Source organism: Branchiostoma floridae, chromosome 15, assembly GCF_000003815.2.
Source record: "Branchiostoma floridae strain S238N-H82 chromosome 15, Bfl_VNyyK, whole genome shotgun sequence".
Classification (NCBI taxonomy): domain Eukaryota; kingdom Metazoa; phylum Chordata; class Leptocardii; order Amphioxiformes; family Branchiostomatidae; genus Branchiostoma; species Branchiostoma floridae.
The window spans coordinates 20,189,351-20,207,101 of NC_049993.1; the positions used below are offsets into that span (position 1 = coordinate 20,189,351).

The following is a 17,751-nucleotide window of genomic DNA, read 5'->3' on the forward strand; positions in this document are numbered from 1 at the left end:
TCGATCCCCGGCCGAGTCATACCAAAGACTTTAGAAATGGTACATGCTGCTTTCTCTGCTTAGCACTCTGCATTCGGGATAATGTGTGGAAGTTAAACACACACCACTGCTGTAGTTATTGCACAAAGTTGTGTGGCCCATGGGCTTCTGAAACGGAGATGGGCGCCGTCCTATGCGCGCGGATGACTTTGACAAAACATTTCAACGAGGCATGAGATTTTCGACCGTATTGTTCATGGCGCGGCTAAGCTTTCATTCTTCATTGCCTTTCTGCAGATGAGCGTGACTTTGACCCGACCCGGCTGACGTCATTGGCCAGGGGTGTTGACGTCATGTTCGAGGATCTCAGGGGTGAGAGTGTCCTGAAGGAGTCCGCCTTGTTGGAGGTAAGGTTGCCATGGTAACCACACTCCTTTATTATGGAGGATTTGAACCCAGCACCTCTGGTTTCTGGGGCAAACACAGACCTTTCCCCGGGAAATAAGATAACAGCAGATTTGAACCCAAGACCTCTAGTCTAGGGCCTGGGCCAACCACCCTCGACCTATACTGTATGTGTGAGTTCGGAGGTAGCCGGGAAGCCAGGCCTGTCCAGTCCCGAAAACTTCTCCCACATGTGAAGACACGTGTCCGACAGTCGATGGTCGGACAACCAGATTCCAGTCGCGATAGAACAGCTTACTTACCATGGACGGTTGAGGCAGAGTAAGCTCTCTTTTCACCGAAAATATAAAATGAAAATCCCGATCAACTCAGATTAATTACTCAGGATGTGTGGTGATTCCATTCTTAGAATGATCTGGGACTTAATCACATTCGCCGTACGGATATATACTAAACAGCGCTTGTCTGTCTTTGTGCCTGTCTGTCTGTCTGTCTGTTGGTAACCAAAACAAGTAAAGAACGGCTGGATTTGTTTTGTGTTTGGTGTGTTGGTAGGTTATAACAAAAATATCAAATGATTAGATTTTAGGGGCCAATCGCGGCTTTTCGCGGTGCTACAATGGAAAGACCAATTTTGATATCTTCAGTTCCAAATGTGATCTTGAATTACTTGACGTGTCTTTTTTCTTCAGATTCTCCGATTCCACCGTGAGGCCATGGCCCTGGAGGCTAACGTGTCCGGGGCAGTGTACACCTTCGGGGCCCTGTGCGCGCAGCACCGAGGGACGTGTCTGGAGAACCCGCTCCTCCAGGCTACCGGCTACCACGGGGAGAACATCGCGAACCTCACAGTAACGTACCCCCTACTGTCGCGGCCTGAAGGGGGGATGGCTTTTCTTGGGGGGGCGCTAGCAGGTCTGTCTTGTACATTTCGTATGTCTTCTTTATTTGGATGTGTCAAGTTAGCAAGAATGGGTTGGTGGGAACTCGGCTGACAAGTAACCTGTCCTGGGTAGCTTAACACATCCCCTTAAGTTGCATTTATGTTCGCGGGGATCAGTTACTTTCGCGGTATCGGGAAAATGGAGTGTTTGCGATGGTTAAGGTTCGCGCTAGTGCCATGTATTGTAGTCACTTACTGCCATGGAAAAATGTTCGCGGTAAATTGGCAACACAAAAACCGCGAACATAAAACCACCGCGAATTTCCGCATTTACAGTATTACTACTTCACCTTTATCCGCGGGGTAACCTTTATCCGTTGTTTTGTTTTCAAATCAGGGTATTCAGGGGTATCAAGTCAATAGTCGGTCGTTTCAAATTTCAATATTGTCAAAATTTTGCTCTTTCGTTTATCTTTGAAATATTGCAACATCCGTCGACTTGGTTCACTACATATCCTATTTTCTAAAACAACGGATATAGGTTACCCCGCACTGAAAAGAGGAACTAACTTTACAACGTTTACTAGATTATCTATATACCGTCATTCAAAAAATAGATTAGTTATTTATATTGCTTATTTGCAAAAATAAATAATACCGTACAGATGAATATCAACAAGAAAAACAATGTACAGGAGGGAAGTAAAAGCCTCCCTTTATTCATTCTTAACAAAATCATCATAATAGTAATAAGGTAATTGATTGATTAGATACAAAGATATAACAAACAATACTAATCTAGATCAATGAGTAAGAAGATGAAATTCACTAATAAAGAAAACATTACAGGGTAGGACAAATTAGAATTAATGCAACTGAAATATTACCTTGGTTGTAAAAATATATTTTACTATAAGGATTTAGAATTGCTAGATTGTAGCAATACATTTCGTTCTACTCCCATCTACGTACGTACATATTGTCATACATTGTACCAATACCTGTTACAATTGTAGCGCAGTAAAGTTCTTTTTCTATCAGGGCTGGAGTTTCAAGAAGGTGAGCTGAACGTCGTCTCGGGCGCCAAGGTGTTCTCAAACACCTACTTCTTAAGGTCACAGAGCCGTCAAGACGACTTTAGGAGCAAGGTCTGGTTAAGAGAGTTTACCTTGCTGGTGAACAGGTTCAAGTCGGATGTTGTCAGGGTGATGGTTTTAACAGACGGGTAGGTATGCGATCTTTTAATGTTTTTTTTAAACTGCAACGTGCCAGTTTGGGGTGCCTGTTTTGTACACAAGTTGAAAGTTGAGTAAGAACAAAAGGGTTTGATCCACTCACGCGCCGCCCCTCCACCTTTCGATAAGTTGGATGGGATCTTAAACGTTCTTGTGGCTCTCCTTTTAACGCATGACGTCTGGCTTTACGTCTCATTCATCTTTCATTGTCCGTTATACAAAGTCCGTCTTCTCTTCTGCGTGTCTCCATTGTCCAGGTGGCTGAAGGATGCTACAGAAGGAAAGGTAGCGGAGGCGAAGCAGCTGGTGACAGCAGGACTGAGCGTGCTGTCTGTGTTCTGTATGCTGGCGTGTCTCAGGCGAGGGAAGGGATGGCTGGGCACATGGAGGTGAGAACTCATTTATACTCACGTGACCGTGACGTCACGTCGCGTCCGCCATGTTGGTGGGTTATAAGTATGTGAAACCTAACTTGTTGCGTCAGCTGTCGGTGCTCTACATGCTGGCGTCTCAGGCGCGAGGAGGGATGGCTGGGCACATGGAGGTGAGAACACGTGACTCTGACGTCATGTAGCGTCCGCCATGTTGGTGTATTATACTTAGGTGTGAGTTCAAAGTTGTGGTATCTGCTTTCCATTCTCTCTTGCTGAGATCTGTTGGGTTATCTAAGGCATTGGAGCAATGATCTCGAGCGGAAAACCTTTTCATTGATCATCATTTGAATCTTGTATTGTGTCTTTTATCAACCTTTCGGCAAAGTTGAATTAAATTGGAGCATATGTATTGTTAAAATCAAGTTGGAAGATATCCACCGTCCTTGGCAAACTGCTTTAACTTTATGAAAGTCTGAGAAAAACTACTTTCCTTCCTTTCTTACTTTCAGAAGAAGCAGTCCGCTGCTGGGGTTGGCCGGCGTGTTGTCCGGAGGTTTCGCCGCCCTGAGTTCTGGCGGGCTCCTGGGGTACTGCGGGGTCAGGATCTCAGACATCGCCTACTTGGCTCCGGCTCTAGTTCTCGGTAACATTGGCTTCTGCGTATTATCATGACCAGGATTTTCTCTGAAACATGAAAATAAGTGTCGTATCATTTAACCACCTGGACAGTAGAGTTCAGCTCAGCGTCACTAGTGAATGCTACCTGAAATGTCTGACCATTTTCAAATTCATATCCAGTTGCTGGAGGTACTCCTTTTTGGTAACAAACACTGGATCGGGTCCGTCGGGTCACTATCTCCGGCGGTTATCGGTTCTTTCTTGTGATTTCTTCTTCTCAGGGCCATTAATACATTATTCATATCAACACGTAGCAACCTATAATGTTTATTCATCAACACATATTGTGTTTCGGTAAATTTTACCCTCCTTCCGGTGTATTCAGGTGTTTATGTGGCCCATCTTATTACCTGGATGCCTAACCTTTATCGACATTGTTACCACCATCTGACACGTTTGCATTGCACTTCAATTTTTGTTATCATAATGTGACGACACATGCAAAACCTATCCTGTACCTTGTATTACAGGTGTGGGAGTGGACGATATGTTCATCATGCTGGCGGCCTGGCGCCGTACGGACCCGGGGGACAGCCTGGAGACCCGGGCGGGCCAGGCGCTGAGGGAGGCCGCCGGCACCATCACCATCACCTCGCTCACCAACGGGCTGGCCTTCGGGCTCGGCAGCCTCAGCGACTTTCCTTACGCGCGCACCTTCTGTGGGTACACGGCCCTGGCCATGCTGTTCGACTATATCTACCAGGTATGGAAACGTAAAGATCATAAACAATACAACTTTCTTTCAATACGCACACAAAGACAAACTGAGGCTCTCACCGAATGTTTCATAAGAAGGTTGAATAGTTTTCCGCATACGATTAAATGTACGTGAGACTCCCCGAATGTGTTAAAAGAAATTTGCAAAATTTGAATAGTTTTTCTCACAACACCAACACAGATAAACTTACATGGAAAGATGGCTATGCGTTTCGACTACATTTACCAGGTATGGAAACGTATGGAACGAGATTCAACGTTCCTCCAACACTAAAATCACTGGACGTACTCTAGCCTTTGCTATGTTCGAATGACCAATGACTTAGGTCACATGACATATGTTTCTTTGAATCAAACTGGAGACATATAGAAGGCGATGATATACGCCTTGCTTCTAAAATTTCTCTAAAATGAATCACACTGTAAGCATACTCGATTATCATTCGGTAAGGCTTAATCGATACTTGATACTGTATAATCGTCTAGTGACAGATCTTACACAAATCAGGTCCCAAAGCTTGGCTTTTAACATTCATTACATCTATGTTTTTCTTCACACAGGTAACGTTCTTCGCAGCGCTGATGGTCTTCTCGGGAAAAATGGAATACCCGTCATCCGTTTCGCTGTGTTGCCATGACAACGTCCCGTACTCCAAACGTCAAAATGGCGGTAAATCAGCCAAGGTCAGCAACGATTTTGACCCGAGCATTTCGAACGATTACGAAGATGACGTTACTTTCGACGAGGTGTTACTCGATGATAGCCCGAAAGGAAGGATGGAACTATGGCGAGAAAGAACACAGCGGATGCGCATGTCCACCATCGAAGAACTCGACCCTGAATTAGAAGACTCTGAAATTCTCAATGACGCAGACGAGAGCTTGAGCAGGAGGCTTGGCCGTGCCATAACTAGCAAGCAGACCCTAGTGTGGCTAGCGTGCGTGTATTGTACGTATCTGTTCGTAGCAGGTGCCGGATTCGCGTCTCTGGAAGTGCGCGATTTGAGCCGCGACGACTGGATAGACAGGAACTCCCCAGTCTACGCGGCAGTGGAGTGTGATAGAAAATACTTCAGCGATTTCTATCCCGCGGTTACCATAGTGATAGAGGGTGACGTAGACTACTGGAACGTCACGACGCAGAGGAGCATCATGAGGATGCTGAGCAGGATGGAGGATCTGGACCACATGAACGACGGCATCGCGACGCAAACCTGGCTACGTCACTACATCAGCTTCCTCAAGCTGACCAGGGGGTCCTCGGATCTGGGCAAGGAGGAGTTCCTGAGAACACTGAAGGAAGAGTTTCTTAGTACCTACCTGTTTGGTAAATACAGGAAGGACATCGTCTTCTCGCAGAACGGGACTATCATTGCCTCTAGGTTTATACTCGCCGGGAAGGGAGTCAAGGGGAAAGCACTCGCGATCGCGACGCTCAACAAAAACCTCCGTGACATCGTAGATGACTGTCCTTTTAAAGCGTCGGTGTTCTCCTTTGTCTTCCCGATCTTCGAGCAATTCTACTACGTGCGAGAGACGATGGCAAAAAATGTCATCGCCGCCTTGGTGAGCATGATGCTCATAACGCTGTTGTTCGTACCGAAGCCGGTTTACTCCCTCTGGATAGGCCTCTGCATCCTGTCCATTGATGTTGGAGTTCTCGGCTTCATGTCGCTCTGGGGAATCTCCTTAGAGCCCGTTGCTGTTAGTATATTCACCGTCTCCATCGGGTTTTCCGTGGACTACGCCGCTCACATCACTGTGCACTTCGCCGTGTCCCAGAGCGAGGGGAGGAGGGAGAAGGCGATCAGGGCGCTCTGTGAGGTGCAGTTGCCGGTGGTTCTGGGCGCGGCTTCCACGGCGTTGTGCATGCTGCCTTCGGGTTTGGGGTCTACGTATGTCTTCACGCTGCTTTTCAAGGTGATCATTCTGGTGATCGTGATCGGCTGTGCGCATGGACTTGTCTTTCTTCCGGCTGCGCTGTCCGTCTTGGGACCGGGAGAGAAGGTTAACACCATGCCGTCGGTGTAGAAGGCATCTTTAATTATTTATCTGTTCGTTTATTTATTTTTCATTTTTAAATCTTTTCAACAACAGTGTTGCCAGAGGGTCTAGGGTTTAAGGTAAGGTCAACAACAGTAAGCGGTTCGATGGAATAGGCGTTTCTTGTACAACTCACCTTTTCAAGGCCATCATACGAACACAATCATAAACTAATGTAACACATATTCAATAGATAGTGGTATAACTGAATGCGTCGGTGGATGTTTAACACCAAGGACAGGGATGGTACTGCTTATTTCAGTGGAGTCAGCACCAGGGAAAGGTTTACTGATTGTTTCAATGGATATTCAGTACTAAGGACATAGATGGTACTGGATGGTTCAGTTAATGTTTAGCACCTGGGACAGGGGTGGTACTGATTATTTCAGTGGATGTTCACCACCAAGGACAAGGATGGTACTGAATGCTTCGGTGTGTGTTCAGCACCAAGGACAGGAATGGCACTGGGTGTTTCAGTGGGTGTTGAACACCAGGGACAGGGATGGATGTTCTAGTGGATAGTTATTCGCTGTCCAGAACCACATTTATGTTGCCGTGCATTACGTTGATACATTACGTTTTGATACTTAAAATTTTGCTACATTGTTATTTTACGTTGTGCTTGATACTTAAAGTTACACCAGTGAAATGTGAGACTTTGAAACACTTGATAACAAAGTTGGGAATGTTGCCTAGTTGGACTAGGTTGACGCTAAATTATTAACCCCGGACTTTGTGAGATACATTATGGATGTTTATATGCTATCATAGCTACATCATTGCAACATACAGACTTTTCTAGGCTAAACTACCCAGCGCTGGTTCTGCTACTCCTGCAGCTGCATTGTGCTACAGATGGTCAAAATAAATCTGGATTGGTACATGTTATCAGAACCACGTCATACAAATGACTCTTCTAGGCTCAGCATTGGTTCTGCGACTCCTACAGCTTTACTGTCCTAAACATGGTCAAAATATTTACGTACATGGTACGTGGTAACATGAAATGTTATATGCAATATCTGAGTGATGACGTAACAGCTACGTGTATAACGTTGACATTGACCTTGGACCCACTTGAACATTGTCCTACCGATATTGTCCTTAGGAGTTATTTATATCTCTGATATATTCATTAGATAGCCTCTTGAGTGGTAATTTGACCTTAGAAACTTGTAGATAAAACACTTTAATGTTCAATGTTCAAGTTTGGTTTTTGACATTGCGAATCCAAGTTTCATCAGCACATGTCCAATGTAGTCTTCACAGCAGGACCTAGCTATGGCCGGTGGTTTGATTTGATGAAATAAACCTGGAGTGTCTCCAAGAATTTAGCCAAACGTGTCGGGTCGGTCCGACTTTTCTTGATACGTGTGTTCATTTCTTTAACGCACAGGGCGGTATCTGTGTTGATAGTTGTACTCGGATGGAAAGAGTGCCCTTGCTATAGATTAACCATGCTCGTACCATACATTAACCATGCTCTCTTAACACTCTCTTTCGGCTTTTCTACCCCAACTGCCGATATTCTTCATCTTAATGTTTTCTGCTTTGGGTCAGACGAGGACAATGTGGCACTGCACTAAAGTTAGTAACTTATTTTAACAGTGTCACATACAAAGTACAGACAGATGGTAAAGGTAGTTCTTTACCTCCCCGACCGAAGTCAGGTACCCATTTTTACAACTGGGTGAAGTGAAGAAAGTCATGTAAAGTGTATTTCCCAAGGGCACAACGTCGGGAGCACGGTGAGTATCGAACTCGGGACCTCTAGGTTTCGAGCCCAGTACTCCAACATTTACGCCACACACGAAACCACGTTTAGTCGATCTCGAAGCGAAATGCTTGAGGCATAATGCAATTTAGTAGGTGTGACCCAATGTACTTCTCTTTTCAGATAAGCCCTACTGAGACCTGCGTAACATTTCCAAGTCGGGCTGTTTGTTAAAAGTAAGGATAGAAAATTGTACGTAAAAATATGCGCAAATAATCCCCACAACATTCTCTTCACGTCTTCTGTAGTTTGATGTCTTTTATATCATTCTTTCGTTCCCGAAGCTACCCGGCCGGGACCCGGTTTGGAAATGTGACGTAGGCCTATAGCTAGTAGCAGATACGTCGATGAAGGTTAGACATCCAGGTAATAAGATATGCCCAAAAGCAGTTACTCAAGCAACTGGATATGGTTTTGGAAACGGTCAGACGTTTCAACTGGAATCCACCAGTTTTCGTCAGTGATACTGTCAGCTAGTAGCAGGTAGTTTAGCCATTGGTATTCAGAACATCGACCGCTAGGACAGATCCTCCAACCACTTTAGCTCAGATATAATCTTATATCGACATCGCTAACCACTTATTGACTTCACGTACTATTCTCTAGACATTCTTGCTTGCTCCGTACCCCATTATTTCTGTACCGGGATACGCCATGATTTACAATGGTCTTTAAGTGGGCAATTCAAAGCCTCCGAATTCCGAAGGACTGACGTGCTTGTTCATCGTTCTCTCGAACAGTACAAAGTCTATCCAGTCCAAAGTACACTCGATGGAGTTAAGTTACTGCTATAAATCGTTCTGCTGTCAACTGATAGTTTTGTGTCCACCAAAGGTCACGATCGCGAGTTCTATTCTTTCCAACAAGTAATGCTTAGTCACTATTGCACAGGCCTGCTTTTTCCAAGTACAGATTTTAAATTGTTACGAATGCCGTTTCTTATGCTGAGGAATCTCCTTTAGCAATCCGAAGACGTTTAGTTTAGTTTTAACAAAAATCCCATCTTAAGTTACAAACGTTAGAGGACTATACTTTGCCCTTTTTTTAACAGTATAAAGATTATAGATTTTATCGTAACTTATACGACATGTGAACCAAGCAAAGGACGTACTACGACTTGCAGACGCCACGCATTGCTTAAAGATCACAGGGGAAGACTCAAGACTCAGGTCTATAGACGAAATATTTGGTGATGTCATTTGTTAAGCTTTAAAATACACCTTGGCCTGTATGCATCACGTCACGTCTTATTCATTTCGGGAGCATTAAAGGGAGGCAGGAAGAACTAGTAAGGTGAAGTCAATAAATGTTCCTGAGAAAGTTCGACAGAACAAGGGAGTTAGGTGAGGAACATTATTGCACAGTCACGGCCATCGGGAGATTTTTTTTGTCATCGTACGAATTTCATGAAGACTACGGCGTCGCCGAGGAAACGTGGCAACACTTTCTCTCCACAAAGCAGCTGATGTTTGTATAACATATCCATGACTGCATGTCATTAAAGTGCTAGAGCTAAGCAGGTATACGAATAACGTGATCAGAAATTCACGAAAACTTTGCCCTTTTGCCCTCTAAGATTACACAAGAGTGTGAGAGGTAGCGGAGATGACACACCTGTGTATGTACACCTGTCACGTCACTGCCCAGGCTTGTTTACTGATGAGTCGTACGATCGACTCTATAGGGACCAAAGGTGGTGGGAGATAGAAGATCGCCCATTGGGGTCATCTGAGGGCAAACCATCCGAAGGACTGATCCATGGAAACGTTTTCTTTAACTACTTACTACCATCTCCTTGCTATGCCCAGAAGCATATTGATGAATATTTCATTTCGTGTCAAGGGTATGGGGTACAGATCAGACAATCAAGAGATCTGAAACGAAAGAGGAATCTTCGACAGAACGTAATAAATGTATGTGTGTTATGTGTGTTCCACAACTTTGCAGACTCAACACTTAATAACACTGCATTTCACATTGACACAACTCACAGTTATTGTGCTATGCACATGATAGTATACATTACATTCAGCAATGATGGACTACAGGCAACCGTCTCTCGGGACCGACTTCGGCTTCAGGTTATTGTCTATAAAACCTGTTCCAGAAAGTTCTACCGCCACATTGAGGTCAACGACCTGGCCCAGTTAAGCAGACACCGGGGTCTATTCTTTTGTGACAAAATGTCGAAACGTTTTAAAAGGGTAGGGAACAAAGAAAAGCATTCCGCAACGGCCAACAACTGTGCAATTTTTATCGTTTGGGTTCAAAATCTACAACCAGGAATTTCTAAACCCAACACCACTCGGTAGACCTCCTAAGTGTTGGAAAGACCAGATCATATAAGACACTGGTAGACTGAGCCTTAAGATTACGGTAACTAGAGCACAGGTTTGTATAATTTATGCAATGTGGAGATACTTGGCGGAGAGGAGCAAGGAGAGAAGTGGCGTTCAGAATACGGAATTTTTCTGCACTAAAATCTTAACAGGACTGCTTGCTAAAAATCTGCTGAGACTGACCAAAGATATTCCGATTGCGTCATAGTTTACTCGAGGGCAAGTAGAGCGATGCCATGGTTTGGTCTCCGACCTACTTTATGTTATAAAGTAACCAAGAAAAGACAATGCAAAACTCCTCAAGGTGAACACTTTGACCTACCCAGATTCTGAGACGCACAGGTGGTTCTTATCACCATGTACAAGCAATAAAAGTTCTATTGTGTGATAAAGCAAATCATTGTCTGATAGAGCGAGGAATATGCCAATTTTGTAGTTTAGATTACGTAGAAGACGAAGTACATTTCACCGAGGATTGTCCTTTGAATAAAAAAAAACCAATAGAAGCTCTAATTGACTATATATAATGTTAAGTAAATTTCCTTACTCCAGATACTTGAATAGCAAAGAGACATTCATATTCCTTACAGGCTTCGAAAAAACGCCCGTATCTAATCATACAGCTTCCTACCAAACTGAGCGAAAGGAATTCGAATGTAATAGAGTATATTAGTCCAATAGCCTGATGTTCGTTGTATGTGGCTCTGTTGAAATTAGTTAATAACTTAAGTGCACTTACATATTTTCCTTGATTGTCCGAAAGAAAAGTATGAAGAAAAACTTGGCGTTCTTGAGTTATGCTGGTCTTCTACATAGTTACATACATACATACATACATACAAACAGACGCTACCCAAAATATAAACTTCTCGGCGAAGGTAAAAAAACTGCAATCGTTGAAATAATGGGAACGAAGTGCCCTGTAAGGCCTACAACTCATTACCAATTTGGGGCCCTATCTGGCAGCTTTCGGGAACGAAAAGAAACCAAACTACACAAGACGTAAAGAGAATAGTCTCGGGCATTAGTTGTGTAGATTCTTTACGTATACATTTCTATTTTTCGTTCCCACAAACAGCCCGGCTGAAATGTAACGGAGGGCTTAGGCATCGCCTTTGACCTATCCATCGGATAGGACGTAAAATGGAGGTCCCATGTATGGGGAGAGCCACACCCCATGCACGTTAAAGAACCCCCACACATGCGATGGTGCGGTGTGAGATGGTGCAAATTCTTCTGTCTGGAGTTGGTGATTCACTACAAATCACCCGGATGGAGGCCTGGCGAACCTCTGTCTTGTATCAGCCATCCGGTGATTTACAGCATTCACCCGGACGGGAGATGTGGCGCACCCCGTCTTGTATTAGCCAAAGAAAGACAGTATGTCACCCTGAATTGAAAGGGGCGGTATAACCCCGATGGTACGGTGAAACCCCGTTCGTCGACCACCTAACTAACTAACTTGACCTGTCCGTACAATATGACCGAGCGGACATTTCGATTGCGTCAGAGGTAATGCCATTGTGTTCACGTGTTCCACCTTCCTGACCTACTTTTCGTCGTCATAAAGTAGCCTGGAGAAGACAATGAATAAAACCGTCAAGGTGTAACCTTTGGTCCAGCTATTCAGAGACACACGGGTGCGTGCTTTATCGGCCGAATATGAGTCCGATTGTTTGATGATATAATCTACCAGCAAACATTCACAGCTTTCTCGACGTAACGTAGCTTATGGCAACAAGAACATTACAAAGCACACAGAAAACTATAGAAAGTCATGATGTCAGTAAATGCTACTATCACTACTCTCCAGGGGAAGTGACAAAAGATAGGAAAAACGATCCTTCCAAAAAGTGCAGTTTACCCTGGCTTCTCACTTTAAATCTAGTAGGGTATTCTCTCAGCAGTGATACATCCATATTAGACGAGCTGGCACGACTGCGGATTTCTATATAAAACTGAAGGAATACATACAGATTGACCAAAAATACACACTCATATCCGAATTACTTTGCAATCCACATAGCTGCATTTCAGCGAAAAGGACAGTTATTGTACATAATTTTGCACATTGTATAAAACAAAAATCAGCTATAGACAATTGTCTATCATACTGACTACTGTTCCAGAAAGTTCTGAACTCATATCGGGATCATCTACCTCGTTCACAAGTATGTACTACACTACAATAGTGGTCCGATTTACACTGCCTCGCGTTTTCGGAGTCGACTCGAAGCGTGTTATGCAACGCTCATATGTGATTTTAGAAACCTTGTTTAACTGAGCGTATTTCTTTTTAACCTCAGAAGCAGCAATTTCTATTCTTTTTATTATCTGTCAATGACAGTCAACCTGACTGTATTTTCCAGTCCAATTCAGTGCATATGTGTGCGTGCACTGCCAAACTGTAAAACTTTGTGTGTGAAATAATAAACCAAATCATCTGTAAAAATTTTGTGGCCTAGTCTGGTAACTGTTATATCAATTGCTGCTACAGCATGGAGAAAGACCAGCGTAGATCCTGGACTAAGGTAGAGACTCATTGTTCAATCAAAAACCTGAAATGACAAATTCAAACGTAGCTTGAATTGGCGCGGAGCAAGGAAGCCCAAATCGTTTCCAAATCGCGCGCGTGTGTAATCAGAGCGATCCAGAGTCGATTCCGGCTGAGTCGACTCCGAAACGCGTGGTTGATTCTTGCCATTTTGTTCCTGAGCACGCGCCAACAGAGATGTGCCTCGTCAGGCGGCGGCGCCCTTTGCTTTGGGGTCAGCCGGTTCCGGGAATCCGTCCGAAAGCTAGATCACGGTCTCATTCTGTCACAGATGAATGATCTTTATTGACACAACAAAAGTACAGCGACTTTCGTAAGGTCTATTACAACTATATATCTGAACAAACAAATGAACTACCTACATGAATCTTTATGAATAAGTAAGTATCAATATATCAATATGATGAGTCTAGAGTGTAATTTACACAATTGGTTCTAAGGTTCAAACAGTCTTTGATACATTTTCCAATTTGTACACTGTAAGGGTTACAGGTGCTACCAGGGTCATTCCAGAGAAGGAGCGTACCCACGTGAACAGCTGCAGAGTCACTGTCCTAATTTTTCTACGTCCATTCTATGTCCAAAGTAACAGTTACGCAACCAACTGGATAACATTAAGAAACAGTCAGACGTTGAAAATAGCATCCGCTGACTTTCTTCAGTGACTGGACGAGGAACTGATGTTGCCTTCAACTTAAATGAACACGTTACGCACACACATGGCACAGAAATCAAAAGACTTGAAACACATGGATAGCAGCAAAACCAATAGAAACTAACGATGATAAACGTGAATATGTCCATCTGCTGGTTCTATCTGCGAATCTCATATAATAAAACAAGAAAGGTAAATAGAGAGAAATCCCAGCTTTCATCATTTTCAGAAGCGTTTTATCTTGTTATAAATGTTGTTGGACCTGTCCTTCTATCAATGAACAGGTAGGCAATGATAGGAAACAATAGATGAAATGTCTGATGTCATCATATTGTCTGATGCAATCTGACGGCAATCGCAAGGCGTGAAGGCAGTGTAGCCATAGCAACGGGGACATAGTGCAAAGGTCTGAACTGAACCCATGAAGTTTTCGTACAACCCTATAATCTCGTCCCCACTATATTTACTTGGTTGAAAAAGCTTTAAGAAATAATCGGCAAAATAGGAAACTAATTTACCAGGGGAGTATTTTCATCATAGGTCACACTTGCCAGAGCATTTTCAGAGTTAGAGTGGATGCTGTTCTCATCCAATAAAGAAGCTTAGTTGTGCATAATGATTCTAGTTAGTTAGGTTTACATGGGTTTTGTTACATATAGGTACTGTTCACACAGTATATGTGAAGAAATAAACAACGTAAAGTTTGGTAATCGTGTCAGAAAAATGATCTCCTCCGTACATCTGCTTGGAGATTAACGGTCAGCTAATTCACGCGCCTAGGAGGGACCGCGTTACACCTGTCGACCCCTACGTAAAGGTGCTGATAACGTAAGACACGTCAGAAAGGTGTGTACAGGTGTGTCAGGAGGCGTGGGTAACGTCAGGTGAGGACCCTGGACCGCGACCAAAGGGCAGGTACAGGTACTACTGTAGCAAAGATCGGACTTTGGCAGCCCGCGGTGGCAGGTTGACAGATGGGTTAGGGTCAGGTGTGGTGTGCGCCCCGGCTACTGGTAATGGACTGGTCACGTCGGCCTGGCCTTGAGAAAGGGCACGGGGTAAATGTTTAGTTTATGCTAGGATCACAATTCCAAACCGGGGCCCGGCCGGGCTGTTTTAGGAAACAAAAAATAAAATGCATACCCAGAAATAAACACCGATCATGGCCACGACTCTTCTTTTACGTTTTGTGTGTTTTGGTGTTTTTGATATCACAATTGTCGTTCCCGAAAGCTGCCCCGGTTTGGAGATGTGACCTGGGCATTACAGGGCACTCTGGCTTCTGTTACTGTAGCACCGTTATAACACAGTTGTACAGGGATACGGTATTGGTAGGCACTATATTTGACGTCATGATAATGATAATCTTTCTTGCAAGTTCATGCCCGAGGGCTAATTGCAGACAAAGTAAAGTAGTTATATCTAACAAAGGAATCTGGGAGTTTGGCCTTGGAAGTCTCTTGATATTACTTCGGTATGATTTGTCAGGTGCAGTTCACTAAACCTCGCACTTTGGCCTCTGTTGCTGTAATACCCCCTTCACAATAGGCGCGATTCGATCGGAAGACTAGTTTACGAACTCTGAATGACATTTTCGTGAGTAAGACGTCCGGTGTTCTCACGATCATCTTGCGATTTTTACGGATCGCCGGCAGTTTTCAGGAGTCTTACGACGGTCGCGGTGCAGCGAAACATGTTCTTAACATATGCGACTAGTCGAAAGAAATCTCCAAAATCGCACAGCTCGTTACCGAGTCGCAGATTGTGCGTACAAATCGTGTGTACCTTGCAAGGGTATCGGTCAATAGTCTTGCGTCAATCCAACGATTGAAGACCGATAGGCGAGCAAAGACATAGTTATTAATCATCGAGCGCAAATCGGATGGAGAACGCCCGTCAGTTGGGCAACGTTCGGGCGACGTTCGCCCGACTTCCGTTTGTTTACAAATATTGAATTTCTGGGAATGTGAGGGTAATTCTAACATTGTGGCCCCTGTGGCAGTATGTAGGCTGGCTTTGTGACACACTTTCTTTTCTTGCGTCATTTCTATTATGCCCGCGCATTCCATTCATTGGTTAAAAAGATTGCGACAACAAAATAAGCAACATTTATTGATCTCTTGCCTTTTTTGAGGAACGTTTTGTGTTACCTTGTCCGCGTGCAAGAGGTCATGGGAGGTTTATTATCATAGATTTATTCACCGTAGATCTCACGAGCCTCGCGTATATGTGAAGGGGACAGTTTTTTGAGGCGAAAAATACGCAAGACCATCTTAAGATCTTAAAATCAGCCAACCTTCCTGCGATCGCGAAGAACGTCCGAAGATCGTATATAATGTGAAGGGGGTATAACAACTTGGTAATGCCAATAGGGTAGGTTTGTGTTTTATGTATATCGAAGCCTCTTGCACTGTACTGGTGGTCACGCTAGCACCTATCAATGGTCCAGCACATACTAGTAGTACTTCGCATTTCGTACAAGTGGTGAGGGTGTAGGAAATGGTGGGGTCACACACATCGTGCGATTGTCGTACAATAGGGCATTTTTGTTTTGGGGCAGCCATGCAAGTGTGCAGGTTGTCAAAATTTTAGCTGTCTCTCTACACAAAATGCTGTTTTAGATCCATGTCGGTGGTTGGTTCTGTCGCTGCCTGCTTGAAAATCCCATGGCATCAAAATCGCATACGACGGTATCACGACATATATTACTGCGCCCTACGGTATTACATATGTTACAGATGCTTCTGGAACCTTGTGCTATATACTGATCACCGAGGCCTTACATTGGGAGGGGGCAGGGAGCAAAGGTTCAGTTCATGGACCCTCGCACTTCGGCCTCTACTCCTGCAACAACTTGGTAATGCAGGGTATACGTTAGGGGCTAGCTGATATGTAATATGTAACTTTCCTAACTATGTCAGAAGGCTTAGTAGTACAGTCACCATGCATCTGTAATAGGTACCGGCAAAGGACTTATTGATTGATTGATCTATTGACTGAACTGTTCAGTGACCTATCTAGACTCTGTGCTATCAGTGCGCAGCTACCGTGGAATTCACGATGAAGCTCAAAGGTGACTCCTGAGCAAAGAGCCTGACCTTACGTACAAAGTTTCTCAGTTAGACCCGGCTAAAATATGTTGCCATGTATCCCGGTACGTTATTGAGATATCCAAAGGTGGTTTTCGCGTTTCTACCATCATATTAAATGCTGTTATTATTATTATTGTATTATAACATATCTGTTCCTACATTTTCAGTATCAAAAAGAATTTAAGCGAGAAGTCGAATTCACTCAGTGGAATGTGATTCTTGTGTTGTTTGACACTGTAAATATTTCATGTATCTGTTCAACTATTCTGACTGTATCTAACCCTTACCTTGACTTCAATTAAAAGCGGCCTGTTGGCCGATTTGAGCTTCTCATGGATGAATAAAGGTTCAAACAATTCTTTCGTTGTGACCTGTATTTAACCCAGTGTGTATATATGTACAATAAAGGTCGGTCTTCATTTATTACATATAGCCAGTAACACACAATCCCACACCTTTGGAACAGAGAATTCATCGCCACAATTCAAATGAAATAAAGAACGAAGAAGACTTTATCATATCTTACACTATAGCTTATATAGTAGTGACAGAGCTTTTCGTTTTGTTGAATGATTGCAGAAACCTATAGCCAGCCCTTTCATGTGATAAAAAATACTTTGATTCATTTTGATCAATCATACTCGTCTCTTCCTACCCTTCCAACCTAGGACAGAACCCCTTGTACGAAACTGTACTACAATCGAGTACATTTACCTTTTGTGTTACCTGCATTGTTGTGTTCTGCCTGCACTTAGCCCATTGGGACAGATATATACAGCATTTTTCTTGTGTGATTTCAGTTATGTCTTAGATACCAGTCACCCGTTCGTTCATCAATGGATGAATGAAGAAGAACCTTTTTTATTGTACATTTTTGCTCTCACAAGGTTAGTAAAGGCCAGGATGACAAAGTTATTAGTTGTTCTAAATCAATGCAAAATGAACCAATTGATGACATAGCTGTTATCATACACCCTCCCACACTTTCGCAACCTCACAAAGATCGAATCAAACAACGGATGT

General features: G+C 43.6%; 1 protein-coding gene across 1 annotated transcript; it reads left to right on the plus strand.

Moving 5' to 3' along the window:
- Positions 1–190: 190 nt before the first annotated feature.
- LOC118431649 (patched domain-containing protein 3-like) lies at positions 191–7,492 on the plus strand. The gene is made up of 8 exons (XM_035842891.1): positions 191–386; positions 1,077–1,299; positions 2,309–2,492; positions 2,760–2,891; positions 2,987–3,046; positions 3,386–3,519; positions 4,025–4,257; positions 4,833–7,492. Exons 1-8 carry the CDS (start codon positions 333–335, stop codon positions 6,300–6,302), a joined length of 2,490 nt encoding a protein of 829 aa, XP_035698784.1. The 5' UTR covers positions 191–332; the 3' UTR covers positions 6,303–7,492.
- The last annotated feature ends 10,259 nt before the right edge of the window (positions 7,493–17,751 follow it).

What these genes read in the sequence shown, in the direction of transcription:
- LOC118431649 (XM_035842891.1), top strand. Translation starts at nt 333, where the DNA reads ATGTTCGAGGATCTCAGGGGTGAGAGTGTCCTGAAGGAGTCCGCCTTG. An exon ending in GTGATGGTTTTAACAGACGG is followed by an intron (nt 2,493 to 2,759) that starts GTAGGTATGCGA and finishes TCCATTGTCCAG; the next exon opens with GTGGCTGAAGGATGCTACAG. An exon ending in TGTTCGACTATATCTACCAG is followed by an intron (nt 4,258 to 4,832) that starts GTATGGAAACGT and finishes TTCTTCACACAG; the next exon opens with GTAACGTTCTTCGCAGCGCT.